Here is a 19,608-nt window from a genome sequence, read left to right on the forward strand (position 1 = left end):
GCCTCCCACAGATGCTCCAGCTTCAGCCTGTAGTGGCAATGAGGCCGCCCTGAGTGGGCCCCAAAGCTCGAGGTGGGGAGGGGTATGCATAGGGGGCTATCTTACTGTGCAGCTCCAGGCACACAAGTCTCTCCTCCAGGTGGTCCAGCCCACCTTCCCACACCTCCTGCCCCTGGATTCCCATCTCAGAGGTTTTGATGCATGCCCTCTGCTGAGAAGCACCATGGAGGTCAGAGAGGTGCGGTGACTTGCCCGAGGTCATATAGCAAATCCTGATCCTCAACTGGGGCTTCTGTCCGGAGCCAGCCCCGGGGCAAATGATGGGGCTGAGTGGGGAGGGGAGAGGCTTGGGACAAGAGCCATCTCAAAGCACTGAAGTGACCTAATTCTGAAGTAACACCTGCATAGCAGCAGACACCTGAGGCTGACCCTTGTGCCTCAGGGGTCAACACACGTCTTAACAGTTGAGAGCGACTTGGATGCAACTTAGACAATGCCCCAAACAACCACAGACACACACACACACACACACACACACACACACACATACACACCCCTCCAACAAAAGCCTAAATCTTTGCGAGATTCTTTTACTCACCTAGGAAGACACATTTCTGACACAAAGCCCAGGGAGAACCCGTAGGGGTCACGGAGCCTAATGACAGCAACTCCCCTTTGTTGAATGCTCACCACTGGCCAGGCCCTTTATATATTTTTTCTCTAATTCCAACAATGAGTCTGCAAGGGAGGCGTTTTCATTCCCAATTTCCCAAGGAGGCAGCTGAGCCTGGAGTGGAAGGGCTGAGTGATTTGTCAAGGCGGCCCGGCTCACGGGGCAGAGCTGCAGGTCCACGGGGATCTCCCAGGCGTTGAGGGAGTGTCCTGCGGAGCCCAGAGCGCCAAGCCTGGGGTGACTACGGAGCTACTGTCTCCAAGGGGGCAGAGTAAGATGCCACCGCCCTCGACGTTCTCCTTTCACCAGGCACGGGGGCTGTTTGTCCCAGGCAAGGCGTCTGCTTGGGGAGGGAGGCATGCACATCGCGTAGCCCATCAGACCCCGAGCCCCTTCCAGCACAGGACGTGCTCTTAGGGTGTGTAATGGCTGCTTTTCTGAGTCAGGGATGGAAAGATTCCTGCCCTGCTGCGCCTGGCCAGGCCCATTTCCTGGTATCCCTAGACCCCTGTGCAAGGTAAAGAGAAGCCAGTTCTACTCATGACACCCCTCTGCCCCTGAGAAACCAGCTAACAATGTAGTGTATCTACCTTCCCTCCAAGGATTTCCTCTGCCCAGAGGGGCATCTCCTGGTTGCAGGAAGTGTCCGGGCACCAGGGGGCAGCCCCTTCCCACTGCTCCTGGTAAATCGGTCTGATCTCTGTGGCCTCCTCCTTCAGGCAGCCCTCCTAGTTCTCTACCTCTCTTATGGTGGGGCTTTCTTTGTGCTGCCTCAAAATACAGCCTTGGGCCGGCCCCATGGCGGAGTGGTTAAGTTTGCACGCTCCGCTTTGGCAGCCCAGGGTTTCACCGGTTCAGATCCTGGGCACGGACATGGCACTGCTCATCAAGCCATGCTGAGGCGGTGTCCCACATAGCACAGCCAGAGGCACTCACAACTAGAATATATAACTATGTCCTGGGGGGCTTGGGGAGAAGGAGAAGAAGAAAAGATTGGTAACAGATGTTAGTTCGGGCGCCAATCTTTAAAAAAAAAAGCAAAAAAACAAAGGACCAGAATCTCCACCAAAGGTGGAGAAATTGGTGTTTTTTAAAACAAAACAAAACAAAACAAAAAAACCACACAACCTTTCTCTCTGGTAGATGAAAGATGGCTGAAAATGCTGTGCTGCTCCTCTCATTGAGAGGTGGGGTCTAACTCCCCTCCCCTTGCAACTGGACCAGCCTTAGAGACCTGCAGGACGCAGCATTATGACATTCTGGGACCTCTGAGGCCAAGTCATCAGGAGACTTGCAGCTTCCACCCTTCCTCCTGGAACACTTGCTGTTCCCCAGGGAAGAAGCCCCAGTACCCAGGAGCCCCACGCTGTGAGGAAGGCAGAAGTGACGGCGTGTGGGGGACGGATGTGCAGCCAGCCCCAGCTGCTCCAGCCCCCTGCCCTGTGGGTCATCTCAGCTGAGGATGCCATGGATGGAGACCAGCCCTGCCTGCTGGGCCTCAGCCTAGCTCCTGACCCACAGAACTGTGAGAGAGAATAATAAAAGGAAAAATTATTGCTTTAAGTCACAAGTTTTGGGGTAGTCTGCTATGCAGCAGTAGAAAACTGGAACATTCTCCTTTGCTTCTCAGAGCCCTTCCGTGGCTTCCACATGCCCTCACGATAAACTTCTAACCCTGAATTTCAAGGCACTCTGTCCCAGCACAACTAGACCCCATCTCAGAATTCTGCCCTGGCCACTCTGCTCATGGCCAGCCTTCCTGGGCCCCTTTCTATCTTCAGATCCTCACCTACTTCTGCCAAGAGGTCATCTCTGACACCACCTCCCCAGCCTGGCACTCCGCATTCCCCCAGGGACCACCTACACACTCCCCTCTAATTCTTGGGAGACCCTGACAGCGCAGAAGGCCTTCCCTCCTCTCCGCTGCCTCTAGTTGCTGTCCTGCATAGGGAAAGCAGAGCCAGGCAGACCCTCTCACCACTGGGGGCCAAGGACCCTGCTCCCGCCAGATTTGCTGTCATTTGACGGACAGAGCTCTTGGAGGTCCCTCAGGATGTCTGAGAAGCCACTCTTGGCTAACCTTTCACTGGACTTAACCACATTTCTTTAAAATAAAATGAAACATTCAGCTTGTACAAATTGGTGCTAGCCTCCCAGACCCAGAGATCAGAGTTCTGACCAACAGCCCAGTTCCAGGGGCTGCGTCAGGGAGGAGTAGCAGAGGACAGAGGCTGTGCTGAAGAGCTGCTGAGAGCGAACAGAAACTTCCCCGGGGTCAGGGCTCACCTCCTGGGCTTACACCCAGGCCAGTGCCTCTGCGGCCATGCCCACTCCCTGCCCCACCCTCCACCCCTGCCCCCAGGGGGCCACTGTCCACCCAGCCCAGCTCCCTTCCTTCTCCCCTGCTCCATGAGACAATGTGACAACAGAAAACCCTGTGGCCATGAGAAAATGCCTCTTCCTCATCACCACCAGAGGGCGGGCCAGGGAGGCCTGGGAGCCCCACTGGCCGGTGGGGACATGACTGAAGACCAGGGCTAGGACGCACAAACCGAGGTTGGACAGCAAGGGCGTGGCCGAGGGGGAGGGGCTGCACTCCAGGCCACCCAAGGCCAGGCCTGGCAGAGCGCAGGGGGCTCCCTGCAATGGGGCCCTGGCCCTAGGAGTGGGGGCCTGGAGGAAGTGTGATCCTGGGGCATCACTTCACTTGCCACGGCTCTTGAGCCCGAGCCCAGGAGCTCCACTTCTGAACGGAGGGCAGTACAGAGCCCCAGAAGGTCCTAGAGCCAAGACCCTTCTCCCCCAGATCCCTGCTCCTGGTTCCCCTCGAATGTCAGCTCAGCCTCCCAACCACCCGCAAATCTGTGCGAACTGCTGTTTAAAACACCTTCCCTGAGGGGGAGGCAGTCGCTTCTTTGTTCAGCCCAAGGTTACAGCAAAGAAACAAAAGGAGTGAATTTTCCCTTTCTTCTGTTCTTCTCCTTCCTGTGCAGCAGAGATGGTGCCTAGAAAGCTTTCGTGCTTGTGCACATGGTGAAGCTCGGAGGGGTGGCGAGGCCTTGGCTGGTGCTGACCTCAGCCCTGTGTAACTGGCCCCTGAAAGAGCCAGGCGGGCTAACTAGGCTGGGCCAGGACAATGGGGATAGGGGTGGGGCTGGTTTGGGGGTGGGACTGGCTTGGGGGTGGGGCCTCCTGGAAGATGCTCTGTCTTTCCATTTTTCCCTTCCCATTTCCCCTCCCAAGCTTCCCAGAACTCTGCTTGACCTTCAAGGCTCCACTCTGGGCCCTGTTCCTCCAGGAAGACCCACTGGGCCAACCCAAGCCCAGCCATCAATCACTCCTCCTCAGTTTGTGGCTCAGAGTCCTGCCTCTCCTGGATTTAGCTTGGAGCTGGCCCTTGCCCCCAGTCCAGGGAAGTACAGGGCCAGGCACTCACAGGCCTGGTGAGGGGATAGACTCCAGCCCTGGCCTCACAGGCCCTGCTTACTGTCCCATAAAGAGCCCCTGTCCCCACTGATCACCTCCTGCCCATCCCACTGCCCCCCTTCCTCCCCCAACTCCCCCCCGACTCCCCGCATTAGAGCTTTGCCTCTGAATGCCCCATTGGGGTGGGGAGAGCCCTGGCTGGAGTTCAGAACCTTGGGTTCTAATCCAGGCTCTGCCTACATCTGCTGTATGACTCTAAGCAAGGCCCTTGCCCACTCTGTGCCTCCTCATCTGAAAGCTGGATTATGATCCCTGTTGGGGGTGCTCTGCAGTTCTTGCCACAATGGAAGAGCAAACGCTTTGGCAACCGGGGTCCCAATGAGAAGGTGCTGTCATAAGCCTCCTGGCCTGGGGCTGACCCACCTCCTCTTGATGCCCCCACCTGCCTCACCTCCTCTCCCTGACAGCCCTTGTGAGCTCTGCCCTCCCAGCAAGCCTTCCAGCCTGACTGCCCCAGGCTAGCCCAGGCCCAGTCACTTTGAGGATGTGTGCTGGACCTCCAAGAGGCCAGAGCCAGGGCTCAGATTAGCAGGACACAGTGGTCACTTTAAGGAATTTTCCCAGAGGTCCTCTCTCTTCCCTGTCTGGGTTCCTGGGTGTGGGCTCAGGTGGCCTGGGCTGGGACTAGGGGCCCCACAGAGGGTTCCTGTGACCGTGGGCATCTAGAGGCCAATGCCTGAAGGCCTGATCTGGTCTTCCTCCACCTTGCTCTACCACCACCTCTTACTGGTTGCCAGGGAACAAATCCCAACACACCTGCCTGCTAGGTGAACCAACCCATCCTCCCAGAACCAGTTGGTATGGGGGCAGACTTACAGAGTGGCTATCAAGGAGGCCTGGGGCAACCTCAGGAGCCGGAGGGGATGGGGACCCTGGCTCCCCCATTTTTCTTGCCAGCAGTCCTGTTTCCCAGGATAGGTCCCCAGGGACTGTTGCTACAACAAGTAACTGCCTGGTGACCAAGCCCAACCCTGAGCTGGAAGCAGGCAGGCCCACGGGGCCACTTGCCCTTTGTTCCAGGGTGGGGGGCATCTGGGAGGGGTGGCTGAAATCACTCTAGGCTCGTTCCTTGGCCAGGGAACTGCAAAGAGATGGCAGGGCCTGGGAGGGCTGTGTGGCCAGGAGCCCAGGAAAGGGCAAGCCCTTCTGTCTCCTTAACCCCAGTCTCAGCATCCCTCCCCCGACCTGCCCTCTAGCCACACCTCTGTCTCCCCTTCGCTGCCCCCCTCCATCTCCAGTCTTCACTGTCTCTGCCCCTTGGTTACCCCTACCCTCAGTCTCCCCCTGCCTCTCCCCCTCGGTCTCCCTTCCTTCTGCCCCTCAGTCTCCTCTCTCTCTGCTCCTCCATACCCCCAGCAACCCTCCCCAGCAGCGCAGGCTGGGCTCCTCCCACAACTGCACAGTGTGGCCTAGGGCCCCACGCCTGCCCCTGGGGCCTTCCCATCACTGTTTTCCTGATGGGCTGGACAAATTCCTTTCCTTTTAGTTCAGCGGAGACATGGGTGGATGTTTTTAAAAGGAACTTGCTGGGAAGCAAAGGGAAAACAAACCCAAACAAGCCAGCCCACCCCCTAGAAACGGCCTTGGTCACTAAGGCAGTGCTGGCTGTACAACTGGCCTTGGCCTGGGTTGCAAAGACCCCCTCCCAGGGCATGGAGGGGTCTGTCTGGCTTTTTCCCAGCTGAGTTGGGTTCAGCCTGTCTGTCTCAGACAAGCTTGGCCCCAAAGCCTTTCCTTATAGGCCTCCCATCCGGACCTAGTGAGGTGCCTGCACAGAGCTGGGACTCCATAAATATTTGTTCTCCTGTTTAACCAGTGGATGGATGAACAGTGGGGGTCTCTGGGGCCTCAGTGGAGGCACAACAATAACCCTTGACTGGACAGTCCAAGACAGACAGCTTGACCTGTTTCAAAAGCTCCACCCTGTTTAAGACTCCCCCACCACTGGCTACTGGATGCTGGTTCAGGACTCTGCATGGGAGCCTCTGGTCTCTGTCAGTGCTGCAGGGGGGCCCTTGCTCTTCTCATTTGCAGGCCTCATTTTTCACTTAATTCACTTAAAGATCCTGGAGAATCCACTTTTTCTTAATGGGGTTTCTTTCTCTACAGAATAGGGCCGGGGCTGGGAATTGGAATGGACAAGCCCCACACTGCTTTGTGCCTCATATCTGAGCTGCCCTGCAGCAGGGAAAAGACAGTGGGCTCCAGTTTCCTCAGTGCTGGGTTCTAGTCCCCACCTGCTGCTAATTATCTGTGTGACCTTGGACAGGGCTGTCACTGAACCTCTCTGAGCCTGTTTCCTCCTCCGTAAGATGGAGACCATCACTGCGCCCATCTCCTAGAGCTGCTGGGGATTTAATGAGGCTGTGGGTGTAAAGCTCCAAGCAAAATGTCTGGCACATGAGTGGCTCTGGAAATGTCACTCCCTGCTCTGTGTGACTCATGGGGGCTCTGGAGGGTCTAAGTCTCCTCTAGGGAAATGAAAATGAGGTTCTTGATGAAGATGGCCATCCTCTCTGGAGGCACCAGCCACCAGATGGCAGCCCAGATGTGAGCCTAGACCTTCCTGATCCTGCCCCTCAGCCTCCCCAGCAGGGAAATGGGCTGCTGTCTTCTGCTGTGTGTGTCCCTATCATCTCAAGACCCTGGGGCCAGAAGCCGTGACAATAGCAAAGCCAGACTGATGCCCCCTCCCAGTCCGGCCTTCAGCTGCTCCCTCCCTGAGCGGGGCCCAGGGCTCCTGCGCCTGCTGCGCTGCCAATCGATTGACTCTGCTCCCATCCTCGGGCATGCCATGAATTTTTCATCAAAGGCCTGTAGACTTTGGGAAACGCACAATTAGAAGCCCCATCAATAATGCACCATGCAGAGGCATTGGCTGCGCTCAGCCAGGCCCCAGACATGGCTGTTTTCCAGGCCTGCTCTGGTGGGAGGCAGGATGGGCATGGAGTGGACCCCTCAGGGGGTTTATCACTGGACACTGAGCAAGTGTGGGATGCAGAGAGGGAGGGGAAGCTGTACCCAAAGAGTTGAGCCTGACCCTTGAAGCCCCAAGCAGGTCCCAGTAGGACCCACCTGGTCTCAGGTGCTTTATCTATAAAATGGGTGCCAGTGGGCCCCCCAGCCCTTACAGAGTGGTGAGACACAGCAGACAGTCGCTATGTGAAGACTGGAGTTCTTTGTGGGGCTGGGGAATGTCCTTCTTCCGTGGGGTCCCAGGAAGCTGGGCAGGCGTCTGGTTGGGGTGGGGAGTAGGGGGGAGGAGTGCAGCACAGAGACACCTGGTACTGGGGAACTTCATTCACCCAGCTCGGGGTCAAGGTTCCCCATGATCCTGGCCCCACCCCCTCTCCAGCCTCATAGCGCAGCTCCCCTTCCACCAGCGCTGCCCACATGCATCCACTTCCAGCAGCCTCAGGACCTTTGAGGGGAAGAACAGAGGTTCTGTTTTGTCCTGCCTCTGGGTCTTTGGACCAAGAGGATGGAGGATGAGGAGCCATCACCCTTTGCTGCAGATCTATTCTTCAGAGTCGGCCTATGACAGCCGTTCCCACTCTCCTTGGTAGAATGGAAGGCAGCTTTGTTGTCTGAGTTTCTAGAACCTGAACCAGGCAGGTAATAACAAGAGCTCATCATGGGTGGGTGCTGTTCTAAATAGTTTATGTGGATCAATCTAACTTCATCCCTCCAGTAACCCAACATGGCAGCTGCCACTACACTCATTCTACAGAGGAGGAGAGTGAGGTAGGAAGAGGTGACGGGACTTGTCCCACTGGGGGAGCTGGTTCCTGAGTCTGCACTCTTAACTGCCTGCCAGACCCTGAGGCTGGCTCTCCTGTCCTCAACTGGCCTTCTAGTCCACGAAGGCAGGGCTCTGCTCCCTGCTTCCTTACTCCCTAGGGCTGGGATCTCCCACTGCAAGGCCCGGGGCTCCCCTGCCCCCGGCTCAGGGGAACCCGGGGCAGGGCACGCAGGTGGTCAGTACCCACTAGCAGCTCTGCTCCCCACCTCCACAGGCTCCAGGTCTGGCTCCTATGTTCTCAGGCTGTCCTCCTGAACACTGTCCCTCTCTGCAAGAAAGCCACCACATTGACACACAGCACAGGAGAAGGGACTGGGGCTGAGGTGGTTTGTACTGTTGCTTCTGGAGTGTTGCCAGATTTCTTTGGGCCCCCATCTAGCCATGGGCCTCTGCCCCAGCCTGGAAGGCCGTGTGGGGCCTGAGACACCAGTACCTGGAGGCCCAGCTTGCACCGAGTGAGTATAGGCCCCATTTCTAAACCTTCTCCTGGCAGAAATGCCACCAGTAGGCCTGAAACACATATGGAGGCCACAAATCGCAGTCTCCTCCTCCCTCCCGGCCAGACGCCAGCCCCAGGTGCCCAGGCAGGGTACGGCTCAGAGCTGTCTGTGGCACAGGTCTCACTAGGATTCCTACCACACTCACACAGACCCTGGGATGGGCGGGGGCAGGGCCGGGGGTGGGGGGAGGGCGGACAGGGAGCTGGGTGAAGCTCTCTCTGTGCACCTCCCCAGCTGGCCCTAATGAATCCACTGCCCACCCCGAGACCTCCATGACTCTATTAGTGGGCACAGGGCAGCAGGAGGAACACCGCCTTCCATCTGTGGGGGCAGTGCGTCCTGCCTCTCCACCAACCCAGGCTAAGGACACAAGGGACCATCTGCTTCAACACACACTCTCCAGCAGCTCCATTTGTCCAGGCCCTGTGCTAGGCACCAGGGACACAGACACAACCATGGCTGGGTGCTTGTATTGTCCCTGAGGAGCTCGCATTGTAGTGGATGTGGCAGCAGGCGCAGTATGACGTGATACATCAGGATGGTGAGTGCAGCAGTCGGGGAGCCCCTCAGCCAGGCGCCGCACCCCCTCCCCTCGCCCTGGGTGCAGGCAGAGGTGAAAGGGAGGGCATCTCAGAGCTAGGATGAGTTTTGAAGGGTGAGAGGGAGTTTGTCAGGTGATAAAGGAGTGAGGAGGGGGTGCCTTCCTGGCAGAGGGAACAAAGGTGCGGTGCGGGAAGTGTAGACAGTCAGGACCTGGGGAGAGAGAACGTTGGTGTGGCTGACAGGGCCCGGTCATTGGGCCTTGAATGCCAGGCCAAGGCCCAACCCTGGAGCATGTTATAGTCAGGGGAGGTGGGCAGGGCTGGAGCTGGGTGCTGGCACAAGCCTGACTAGGAATTTCTGAAGAGCCTCCTCGTGTAGAGCCCGGTTCCTGGTAGACACGCCCAGTGCGCTGTGCAGAACACTAGAGCCCTGGGAGGACAAGAGGTTGCCAGCCTCCCACAGCACTTTCGCGGCACAGCCAGCTTGGAATTCACACCCTCAGGGTCAGGAAAGCCAGGACGGCCTCAGAAATCTGCGCTGAGGGCCGGAAGCACAGTATATCTGAGCTGGGAGGGGCCGGCAGCTTCTGGAGGAGAGGGCGGCCCTGAGAGGAATGGGGCTGGGCTGCTGCCACCCAGAGGCTCGGGATGGGGAGGCGGCTGTGGGCAGGCGTCCTTAGGATGCTGCCCTTTCTCAGATGTCTGGGTGGGCCGCCTGCCACCAGGAGCCACCAGGCCAGGCCCCCACGCTGCCCCGGGGGCTGCTCCAGTCTAGGCCCCTGGACCACCCTGACCCATGCTGTGCAAGGGGCTTCTCAGCCCCCTCCGACCCTGTGACTCAAGGATGTCGCTGTTGGGAGCAGGGACCTGGCCAGCCTCAGGCCATGGAAGCCAAAGCCGGACCAGAAGCAGAGCCCTGTCTCCCCACCCCAGGGGCAGCCAGCCTGCCACAAGATGGCTTGACTTGGGTCTGAGGGGCTTCCTCTAGAAGGCCAAGGTCCTGCCTGTTGGGGTCAGGCTCAGATGGGGTCCACAAGGGCCTCCAGCCAAGCCGGGCTCCCCAGGGTGGGGAGGGAGGTCAAGGAAGAGGAAGACTCGCCCAGACTGCAGGAGTCTTAGCCTGAGGGAGGGGACCATGCCCCAGTCTGAGGAGGCCCAGTCTGAGGGGGGAGACATGGTTCTGCTCTGACAGCCCAGCCTGAGGGGTGGGACACATCCCCACTCTGGAGCACATCTGAGGAGGAGGCAGGACCCACACACGCCCGATAAGGACACATGAAAAGAACAGATGGTGCCAACAAGTGCAAATTAATTGAGCGCAGCCTGTGTACACAGGCACTGTGAACAGGCGGGCTGACAGGCCTGGGAGGGGTTGTGGGGGGCAGGGCGGGGAGAAGCTGTAATGAGCGCTTATCGACGTCTTGCTGGACCTGCAGCCGGGAGCACGGTTATTGACAAAGCCTGTCTATACATCTCCTGGCCATGTCTCCAGAAACCTTAATTACGGGGCCTCATTACCCCTCACACCTCTAGGCACAGGGGACCAGCCTGAGCTGAGCGGCTGCTCACACTGCAGCTAGCCTGTGACAGCCGGGCAGAGCCTCTGCAGCAAGAGATGCCCAGCTGGAATGCCCGGGAGGGACACAACTGAGGGTCCTGTGCCCCGTGGAGTGGCCGGGGCGAGCGGTGGAAGGGACTTTGGAGTCAGGGAGCTCAGGGTTTACACTCCAGTTTTGCCAGTTACTCTTGACTCTGATGAACACTTTGCCTCCCTGAGCCTCAGTTGCATCATCTGTACAATGGGGAGAGGGCTGTGACCAAGATTCAGTGGGCAAAGTCTGTCCAGTGTTAAGCACGGTGCCCGGACTGTAACCCCTGCCTCTCCCCTCACTCCTCCGTCGCTGTGCCTGAAGCCAATGAGAGAAAAGCAGCCCCTGCTGGCCAGGAGCTGGCCCGGCACACACAGCTAGACCTTGGTGACTTCTGTGGAACACAATTTCAAAGCATCAGACAAGCCCTCTCTCTGACCATGACAAAGCAAGACAAAAACAAGACTGCTCCGTAATCATGTCTGAACACAGATGAAACAGGGGCACTGTCCAAACCACAAAAATGACCAGACAGCAGCCTTCCCTGGCTAACACGAGTGCCTGTGTCCTGGAACTCACCCCCAAATCACCAACTCCAGCGGAATCATCCTTTCTAACACACTGCTGCCCCTGCTCCCCATGGCAGGCAGCCCCTTGGCTATGATGAGTCAATAAACCCAATTCGGTTCCACCCCGGGTACGTTCTTGGTGGTCGTGGAGGGAACCGAGACTGTACTCTGAGAGGCCCTTTGTGGCTCACAGAGCCCTCTCCGGGCACCGTGGGCTTTCTGCAGCAGCCTGTGGAGTAAGGGTTATCCCTCTCCCATTTCACAGCTGGAAAAACCGAGGCCCTGTAGGTGCTGGGAGCTGAGGCGGAAGGAAACTTCCCCTCTCTGATCCAGACTTGTCATCTCCCCAGCTGTGTGGCTGCTTAGGAAGGGCATTTTATGCATTCATGGGACACATTTCACTGAGCACCTACTGCATGCCAGGCACGGGGGTGGGGGAGACAGGGGATACAAGGCAGAGAGAGCAGAGGAGCACAGGCCTGGAGCTGTGAGTGAGTACTATTAGGGTTAGCTGCGAAGAGAATATTCCAGATTGGGGCACAGGCTTCAGAGGTTACAGGGGCCATCAGACTGAGGGGCTCATGCTGCAGGTGAGGGAGCCATGGAAGGCTTTAGAGTAGGGGCAGCACACCTGGATTTGCGCTTTGGATAGGTTACCTGGTGGCTTGCCCTAGGGTGGAGGGGCCAAGTGGGCAGGAGGGCCCCATGTGGACTGTCAGCTCCTGGTCTCTGAGCCAGCTTCCTGAGGGAGTCCCTCTGGCCCTCCACAGGAGCCCCCCACCTACACACAGGAGAAGGCAGGAGAGAGGGGCCTTCACCTTGGCCATGGCCAGGCTCTGCCACTGACGAAGCAGGGCTCCTGACCCAGCCAGAGGAGGGACCGTGAGATGCCTCCAGTCTCACAAACTAGGCCTCCGAGGGGGTCCAGCTGCCAGGCCCTTGCCCTCGCTGCCCCTCCCAAGTCCCTGAGCCACTATTCAACCATCCCCAGGGTCCACCATGCTGAGGTGGATTTGCATATCTGAGAGCAAAAAAAATTCTGCCACAGAAGCTTAGCGCCAACCGGGCTGCTGAGCCTCTTTTGTCTGTTTGAGTAAGAGCTGGCTAAGGGCTGAAGGATAATTAGTCCCCTGTGGGCAATGCTGTCCCCCCTCCTTGAAGCTTTAAAGGCACAGCCCACCTAGTCCACCCGCTTCGCCTCGCTCGCAGCTCCCTCCCCCTCCCACCGAGGTCTCCATCTCTTCTCCCACAGCCCCTCTCGCCCCGCCCAATCCTCTAGGCTGGCTCCTGGGGGCGCTGAGGAGGGGACATTGCTGCTGGCAGGAGCCGATGAATGGGCATTTTATCTGATTAAACTGGGAGTGAACTGGGCCTTCTCTATTATCTTTGGGCCTGATTGGATATTTAACACCAAATGCATTGTGCATGTGTGTGTGTGTGTGTGTGTGTGTGTGTGTGAGTGCGCGTGCGCGCGCGCGCGCGCGTGCGGGCATGCACGTGTTCACTGGGCTTTTCTAGTCCATGTCAGGAAGAAATTGGATTGTACTGAAAAGCATTTAATCTGGGCTCAGGAGGACACCCTAATGGAGTCACTGAGCTGGGGGAGGGACAGTTGCACCCTTAGCCCTAGACAAGAAGGGCTCTGCCAAGCACCCTGAGTTAGAGCACCTGCTCCAGCCCTCCTAGGGCTGCAACCCTCCCCAGGGAGGAAGCAGTTGGTGGGGCCAAGGGGACGTGCTCACCCAGAGTCTGAGCACCTTCTAGGTCATACCCTTGGCACTTGGGCCCCTGGAATTCCCTCCTGCTCCCAGAGCCTGTCCTCCTGCAGGTGATGGTGTACTTTATGCATGTGAAAGGTCTCGCCCAATCACTGGGTCCCCAGGGTGTGGGACTGAAATTGAGCTGGGTGAGAAGAAAGGGGGCATCTCCTGGGAGATGTGGGGAGACTAGGAGAGGCAGTTGGGAGCTGCTCTCTCCATGTCACCAGGATCCAGTGTGGAGTCTAAGAATTCTCCGAGGTTGTTGATAAGGTGTATTTGTCAAGGTAGAAAAATGGAACATGTTTAATATTTGGTTAGCTACAGCTTAATTTATAACTTTTCATTATTTGGAGTTTAGATGAGACCGTGTATAGGCCTCCACTTGGACTCTCAAAGGTTTTGGGTGGGCCTGGGGAGGGGACTGGCAGCCACAGACCTAGGTTTGGGGGATGACTAGAAAACTGAGGCAACCCTCCCACCCAGATGGCTGGGAAGACGATGAGTCAAGCTCACCAAGCCCTTGATTTCTGAGTCACGAGGCTTGGCCAAGGCAGCTGCAGGAGCAGGCACTGCAAGGGAGACCCCAGACCTGTGCTGCACCAAGGAATGCTCTCCCTCAGTCTGGGGCCCTCGGAGGGTTGCTGAGGTACCAGCAGTTTCTCCAACTATAAAATGGGGATGATATTTGGACATCCTTCATCAGGTTGGTGCAAGGATGAAATGAGGTTATGATTAAAGTTCTGGGAGCAGAGTAAGGGCTCAAAAAAGACTGATAGACCTAATTAGTATTATTTAAAGGAGGGCTGAGCTGGCTGTTTGCAGAAGGGATGGGCCTGTCGCCCAGGTTCGCAAAGCTCTCCCGGCCACCCCTGGTTCTGTAGTCCCTCCCACCTCTCCAATCGATGATTCCTGCCCTCGGCAATTGATGGCCTCATCATCTCGGCTTTATTTACCGAGAGTTGCACTCCCGCCCCCCCCCCCCCACCATTTAATCAAGGAACTTCGATGGACAGTGATACAGGGCAGCGCCAGCCATCTCACTAAGGAGCACAGCTGGGAACCTGCCCCACCTCACCTGTCTTGTTTGCCAGGATGAACAAAGAAACCATCAAGACAGGCCCCTCACTCCACACGGGGGGGGGGGGGGGGAGGCGGACACTGAGGCCCAGAGAGGAGGGGGTGCAGCCAGCGCGACTCCTCAAGTTGGTGGCAGAGTCAGAACTGGACCCCAGATCTCCCAGTGCCCCTCCCACCCAGTGCTTTCTCAGCCGTTCATTTTCTCTCCTCCTGGGAGCCCCTGCCCCAGGAGCCCTCTGGTCCGCTCTCCTCGGAGCCCGATCTTTTGGGTGCTTGGGGCTAGACCCTGATCTGGCCAATCCACTGTCCCACCCACCCCTCTCTCCTCTGCACCCCTGAGACTGTCTCCTCTCTCACTGGAGGGAGGCATTCTCCTCCTTTTACAGATAAAGAAAATGAGGCCTAGAGAGGGAAGGGACTAGCCTGCGGCCCCACAGTGCCTCTTGGTGGGAGAGAGATGTGGAGATACACACACGTACTCTCCACTCAACAGATCCCTCTTGCAGGAACAAGTTCACCCACCTCCGCTTCTCTTCTACCAGCAAAGCAAAGATCTATCACGGCTTTCACACTGACAACCACTGACGACAGTGACATCTGTGAACCGCCCCCTGGCATTCTGTATAAAGTGTGCCCTGCCTGGGGGTGGGGTGGGGGTTAGGTACACTCCCCCTGTGTTCCCACAATCCCCTGAGCAGACTGCACCCCAGTCCTGGCCACATCTTCCTCCACTGAGACCTGATGTGTCTCTCCTGCTGAACTGAGGCTTCCTGAGGACAGAGACCTTTGTAGGGAGTTATCTATGTTACTACCCCTTAGTGTGGGGACAAGGTTCTGGAGAAGCTTACATAGAAGGCCTGGGTGGGTTGTGCTGCTTCCTCCTTCCCCCTCAGTCTTGAAGGGCCCCACGAACACAGTGACTACTAGTAAGCTTCCTGCAAAGTGGACAGCCCTTTTCAGTTTCCAACGCACTGTCTTCTACTGTCTTCTTAATCCTCTCAAAAGCCACAAGAGTTGGGTAGGGGGAGAGTATTCCCTCCACTTAACAGATGAAGAGACAGGCCCAGAGAGGTGGAGTGACTTGTCCAAGGTAACACAGCTCTTGAGTGGTAGAGATGGGACTCAAACCTGCGACAGCTGCACAGACGAGTGGAGGGGTCTGGGGGGAGATAAGAGGCTTTGGCACATAGCAGATGCTCAAAAAGCTGGTCAGATGAATGAATGAGTGAATGAGTGCATGTGCCAGACTGCAAAGTCAACAGCGAAGGAGAGAGGCAGGGAGAGGCGGCTCAGGGGCGGGGGCGGGGTGGGGGGCACTTGATGTTTGGTTCCTCGTGCTCATGTGCCCCCTCTTGGATCCTCAAGCACTGCTCACTCTTGGGGAGGAGTTCTTTCCCCTTCTCCGCCCCTGGGAGGCATCCTCTTTCTCCCTGGCCTCCCCTCCCCCCGCTGTTGCACTTCCCCTGGCCTCTGCAGGCTCCTCCCCAGTTAGGCTGGGAGGCTTTCTCCATGGAAGTGTGCCTCCCCTGCTCCAGACCCCCCCAGTGTCTGGGAGCCCAAGGCAAGAGCATAAACGGAGGCTCTCAGCATGCGCCCGCCTGCCCCACACTGCCATCCGCTGGACCTTGGGCACACCCGCTGAAAGTATTTGACCCTTGGGAGGATGCTCTTCAGGCAGAGGCCTGCACGGTCCTCAGAAGCAGGCTCGGGTTCATTTGGGCAGGGAATTCTGGCGTCTTGGATACTCAGAGAGTGGTCTAGAATTGTGGGGCTTGGGCTCCAGGGTGCATTTACCTGGCCCCATGGACCCCTTGTTCTGTGGGGAGAGACGAGGCTGGAGGAGGCCCAGAAAAGGCCCTCCAAATCATCTGAGAATGGTGCCCGCCCCATCCTGTCTAGTATCCTGTTCCATGGGCCCTGGGCCCCTTTCCTTGGGCCAGGCCACTTGCTCCTCTGGTCAAATTGGTCAGGAAGACAAGCCCACTTTAGTGGTCCGTGGCTTTCCCTGGCTGGGCAGCACTGGGCTCCCCACCAGCTCTGGGGACCAGGAGGAGTTGGGGATGGTGTGGGGGTGGTAAGCCCACAAGCGCGAGACTACGTGGAGCGGGGAAGGGGGGCTAGCCTGCAGGGGGCCTTGCTCACACACACTGAGAGACAATAAATTGACAAACACTTAATCTCTCTGCAAATTGAAACGGAGCCGTAAATATCTGCTACATCCCAGCAGCTGAGTTATGAGTCTCGTTTATTAATCTCTTTAGTCCCAGGTGATGGATGGAGGAGGAGAAGGGCCCACCAGAGACTCCGAGGGACGGGGGAAGGAGGGAGGAGAAGGGGGCAGGGGTCTGGGAACGGCCCTTCTTGAGAAGGGTTCAGAGGAGGGCGGCCTGGGGGATTTCTGCTGCCTTCCCTTTTATTCTCAGTCTTGAAGGGCCCCATGAACACAGCGACTATTAATAAGCCTCCTGCAAAGTGGACCGCCCTTTACAGTTTCCAATGTCCTGTCAGCCACCATCTTGTTAACCTTCCCCACAGCCTTGAAAGGTGGGCAGAGGGAGAGTATTCCTGTCACTCAACAATGAGGAGACAGGCCCAGAGAGGTGGGGTGACTTATCCAAAGTCATGCAGCTCTTGAGTGGTGGAGACGGAACTCAAACCTGCCACAGCCACATGGAGGAGAGGAGGGTGGAGGAGGGGTCTGTAGGGGACAATATGGGGACCCATGTAGCATGGAAGCCTTACTTCTTCCTTTCCACCTTGCTCCCTCGCCTCCCTGTCTTCCTCAAATGCTTGGTAAGCACCATCTCCCTCTCTCTCTTTGTGTATGTGCAGGAGCCAGAGGAGGAAGAGAAGGACAGAGTCAGGAGAGGACAGGAACAGAGCTGGTGACGGTCCCCAGCCAAGCCCAGCAGCTGTGACTGTTGCACCCTCACAAGATTTATTTTTAGAACCCCCTGGGCACCAGCTTGCGGGGCTCACAACTCAGGGGCCACAGGGGTGCTGAGGAGGAGCTGAGGAGGACTGAGGCCTGAGAAGACTTCCTGCCAGTGGAGCTGGCCTGGGAGGGGTGGGTGTGTGTGTGTCTGCGCGCGCGTGTGTGATATATGGTGCTTGTGTGTAATGAACATGTGCCCCTAGGTGGCGTTGTGGCTGGGTGGACAGAACAGGGGTGCTTATAGAGGTGACTGGGACAGAAGACTGACCTGACAAACTGGGGCCACGAGCACTGGGCAGTGGAGTGGGGGACTACAGAGCCTGAGGTGTTGGAGCAGGAGGGATGGGGTGACAGTGGCCCCTGGTAGCTTGTGAGGGGTGGCCTGGAGGAGGCACAGAGTCAGGGGTATCTGAGTGGATGCTGTACAGGTGGCACCAGATGGATGTGCTCTCTTTGTCTCTGTCTCGATCTCTGTTTCTCTTGTATTTTCTCTGCCTCTTGTGGTTCCAAAGGATCTGGGCCCCTGGGTGCGGCTCGTACTCTCGAACCCAGGTGACCTGCCTCCCAGGTGGGCTCAGTGTCACTCCGGCTCATGGGGGCCAACCCCAAGCTCCCTGGGCTTTGTGATGCCATCACCCCAGGATGACGTTCCTGCTTCCAGTTGCCACTGATGTAGACAGTGAACACACTCAGATGCCGACTGCCACTGCTGCAGGAGGCTCCTGCTTAGGACCCTTCACCTGCCACCAGGTGGTGCTGAGGGAGCGGAGGCTGGGCCTGAACCTCAGCCTCACCAGTCTGCAGACCTCATCCTGGGCCAGGGCCCGGGGACCTGGGGGCAGGACCAAGGCTCCAAGTCACAGCACAGAAGCCCCAGGTGACTTGGGAACATCTGCTCCAACCTCCTCCACTGCCCACACAGGGAAGAACTGGGGTTCAGGGAGGGGAAGGGAGTTCAAGGTCACTTCAGAGAGGTGGTGAGACAGCTGAGAGTGCAAGGGACAGTCTGGAGCTGGCCTGGGCAGGCAGAGGGCGTATGCCCTGTGGCTGTGGGGTGCTGAGAGGGCTGGGGGTGTGGTAACCTTGCATGGAGCAGGGCTGGGGCAGGGGAGGGCTCACGCCATGTAGGGCGACCCCCATCCCAGTTTGCCTGGGACTGTCTCGGATTTAGCACTGCAAGTTGCATGTCCTGAGGGAACCCCTCAGTCCTGAGCAGACAGGGCTGTTTGGTCACCCTAGGGCCATGCTCACAGGTGTCTCTGCTACACTGCCAGCTCCCCTTTCTGAGGGCTCCTCCCTGTCCCACTTGGCCCTCAGGGGCAGGGAGCACAGGGTAAGCAGCTCTCTTGTGTTACAGATGGAAAAATGAAGGCTCAGGGACATGGAGCTCTCTGAGCTACCCTGGGAGGGTCCCTCCTGTGACCTGAGTCCCCAGCTCCTCTGCTGTGTGACCTAGGAGGAGCCACAGCCTCTCTGGTCTTCCCTCCTCTCCTCACTCATGAAGTAGCGCCCTCTTCCTTGCGGGGAAATGATGTCCAAGGAGCCGAAGCCAACCTTCCATCCTTAGGAGTAGGTTAGAGGGCGGGGGGCTGTGGGAGGGGAAGAGGACCTAAGGAAACTGCAGGATCAGGATCATGCTGGGGTGCGGGAGTTGGCAGACTCAAGAAGGGGAAAGAGACAAAAGCTCAGAGGGGGGTGTGCACGTGGGGATGGGGTGGGGAGAGACAGAGGGAGGGAAAGGCTTTCAAAGAGAGAGTGGAAGAAATGAGTTATTCTAGTGTGGTGAGGTTGGGAAAACTGCACTGAATCTTTAAACAACCCTTGTCAATTATTCATCTGCTGGTATGAGGGCCCTATGGTCCGCCACAAATCTCCTCTGAGCGGTAGAGGAGAGGAGGAAGGGAGGGGGGAAACAGAGGGAGTTGGAGAGAGAGAAAGAGCCAGAAAATCAGAAAGAAATAGAGAAATAGAGATAAGCAAAGAAAGACAGAAGCAGGTAGAGACAGAAATAGAGGGGGTGGGGGGAGGGGGTGGAGAAAGAGAGAGAAAGGAATGGAAGGAGGGAGCCAGAGAGAGGAGGGGAATGGCCCTGTTCTGGAATTTCTGTGCTGGAAACAGAACTGAACACATGCTTCTTGAGTAGCAGCTGAATACCTCTGCCTCTGTTCATCCAAAGCATAGCCTGCCTCCTCCAGGAAGCCTTCCTTCTCTTCTCTGTCTTTACTGAGGGCTTACTAGGTGCTGCTGGGGAAAGGAAATCTGGGCCCTGGCAGGTGTCTTATCAGCCCTCTGTGAATGGAACCAGGCCTGTCTGGAGGCTGCACAGAGTCCTGCATCTTACCTGCTCTCACCCTGAGACATTGCCTGGCTCAGCACGAGGTGGGCTGAGGGGGTCCAGGGGGTGAGGGGAACACTTGAAAGTTGACTAATGTTTAGAGCTGCCATGGTCAGGATGACTCTTACCATCTCACTCCTCACCCTCACTTAAAAGCCCACCTCTTCCAAAAAAGACTTCCTGGGCTGCTCGCAGGGAGGTGAAGGCTTCTTCCAGCTCTGCTGGGCCCTACACTTGACCCAAGATCACACCCACGGGCCCTGACCCCAGTGCATCTACTCAGGTTGGGAGCTTTGCACCATGTTGACAAAACGACACTTAAAAGGCCTGTGTCAAAACC

The 19,608-nt window shown here is 57.4% G+C and overlaps 1 protein-coding gene across 6 annotated transcripts in view; it reads right to left on the reverse strand.

Annotated features, from left to right (window-relative positions):
• CCDC33 (coiled-coil domain containing 33) overlaps positions 1 to 19,608 on the reverse strand; it is a 105,988-nt gene that overhangs the window by 15,806 nt on the left and 70,574 nt on the right. Inside the window, exon 1 of one of the 6 annotated variants that reach the window (XM_070575228.1) lies at positions 4,976 to 5,088. The exons of the other annotated variants lie outside the window; for them this stretch is intronic. Coding sequence (XP_070431329.1) covers positions 4,976 to 5,044 — 69 coding nt within the window. The 5' untranslated portion in view covers positions 5,045 to 5,088. Of the gene's footprint in view, positions 1 to 4,975; positions 5,089 to 19,608 lie in introns of those variants that run through there. 6 annotated transcript variants of the gene reach the window in all.

Source organism: Equus przewalskii, chromosome 1 (genome assembly GCF_037783145.1).
Source record: "Equus przewalskii isolate Varuska chromosome 1, EquPr2, whole genome shotgun sequence".
Lineage (NCBI taxonomy): Eukaryota > Metazoa > Chordata > Mammalia > Perissodactyla > Equidae > Equus > Equus przewalskii.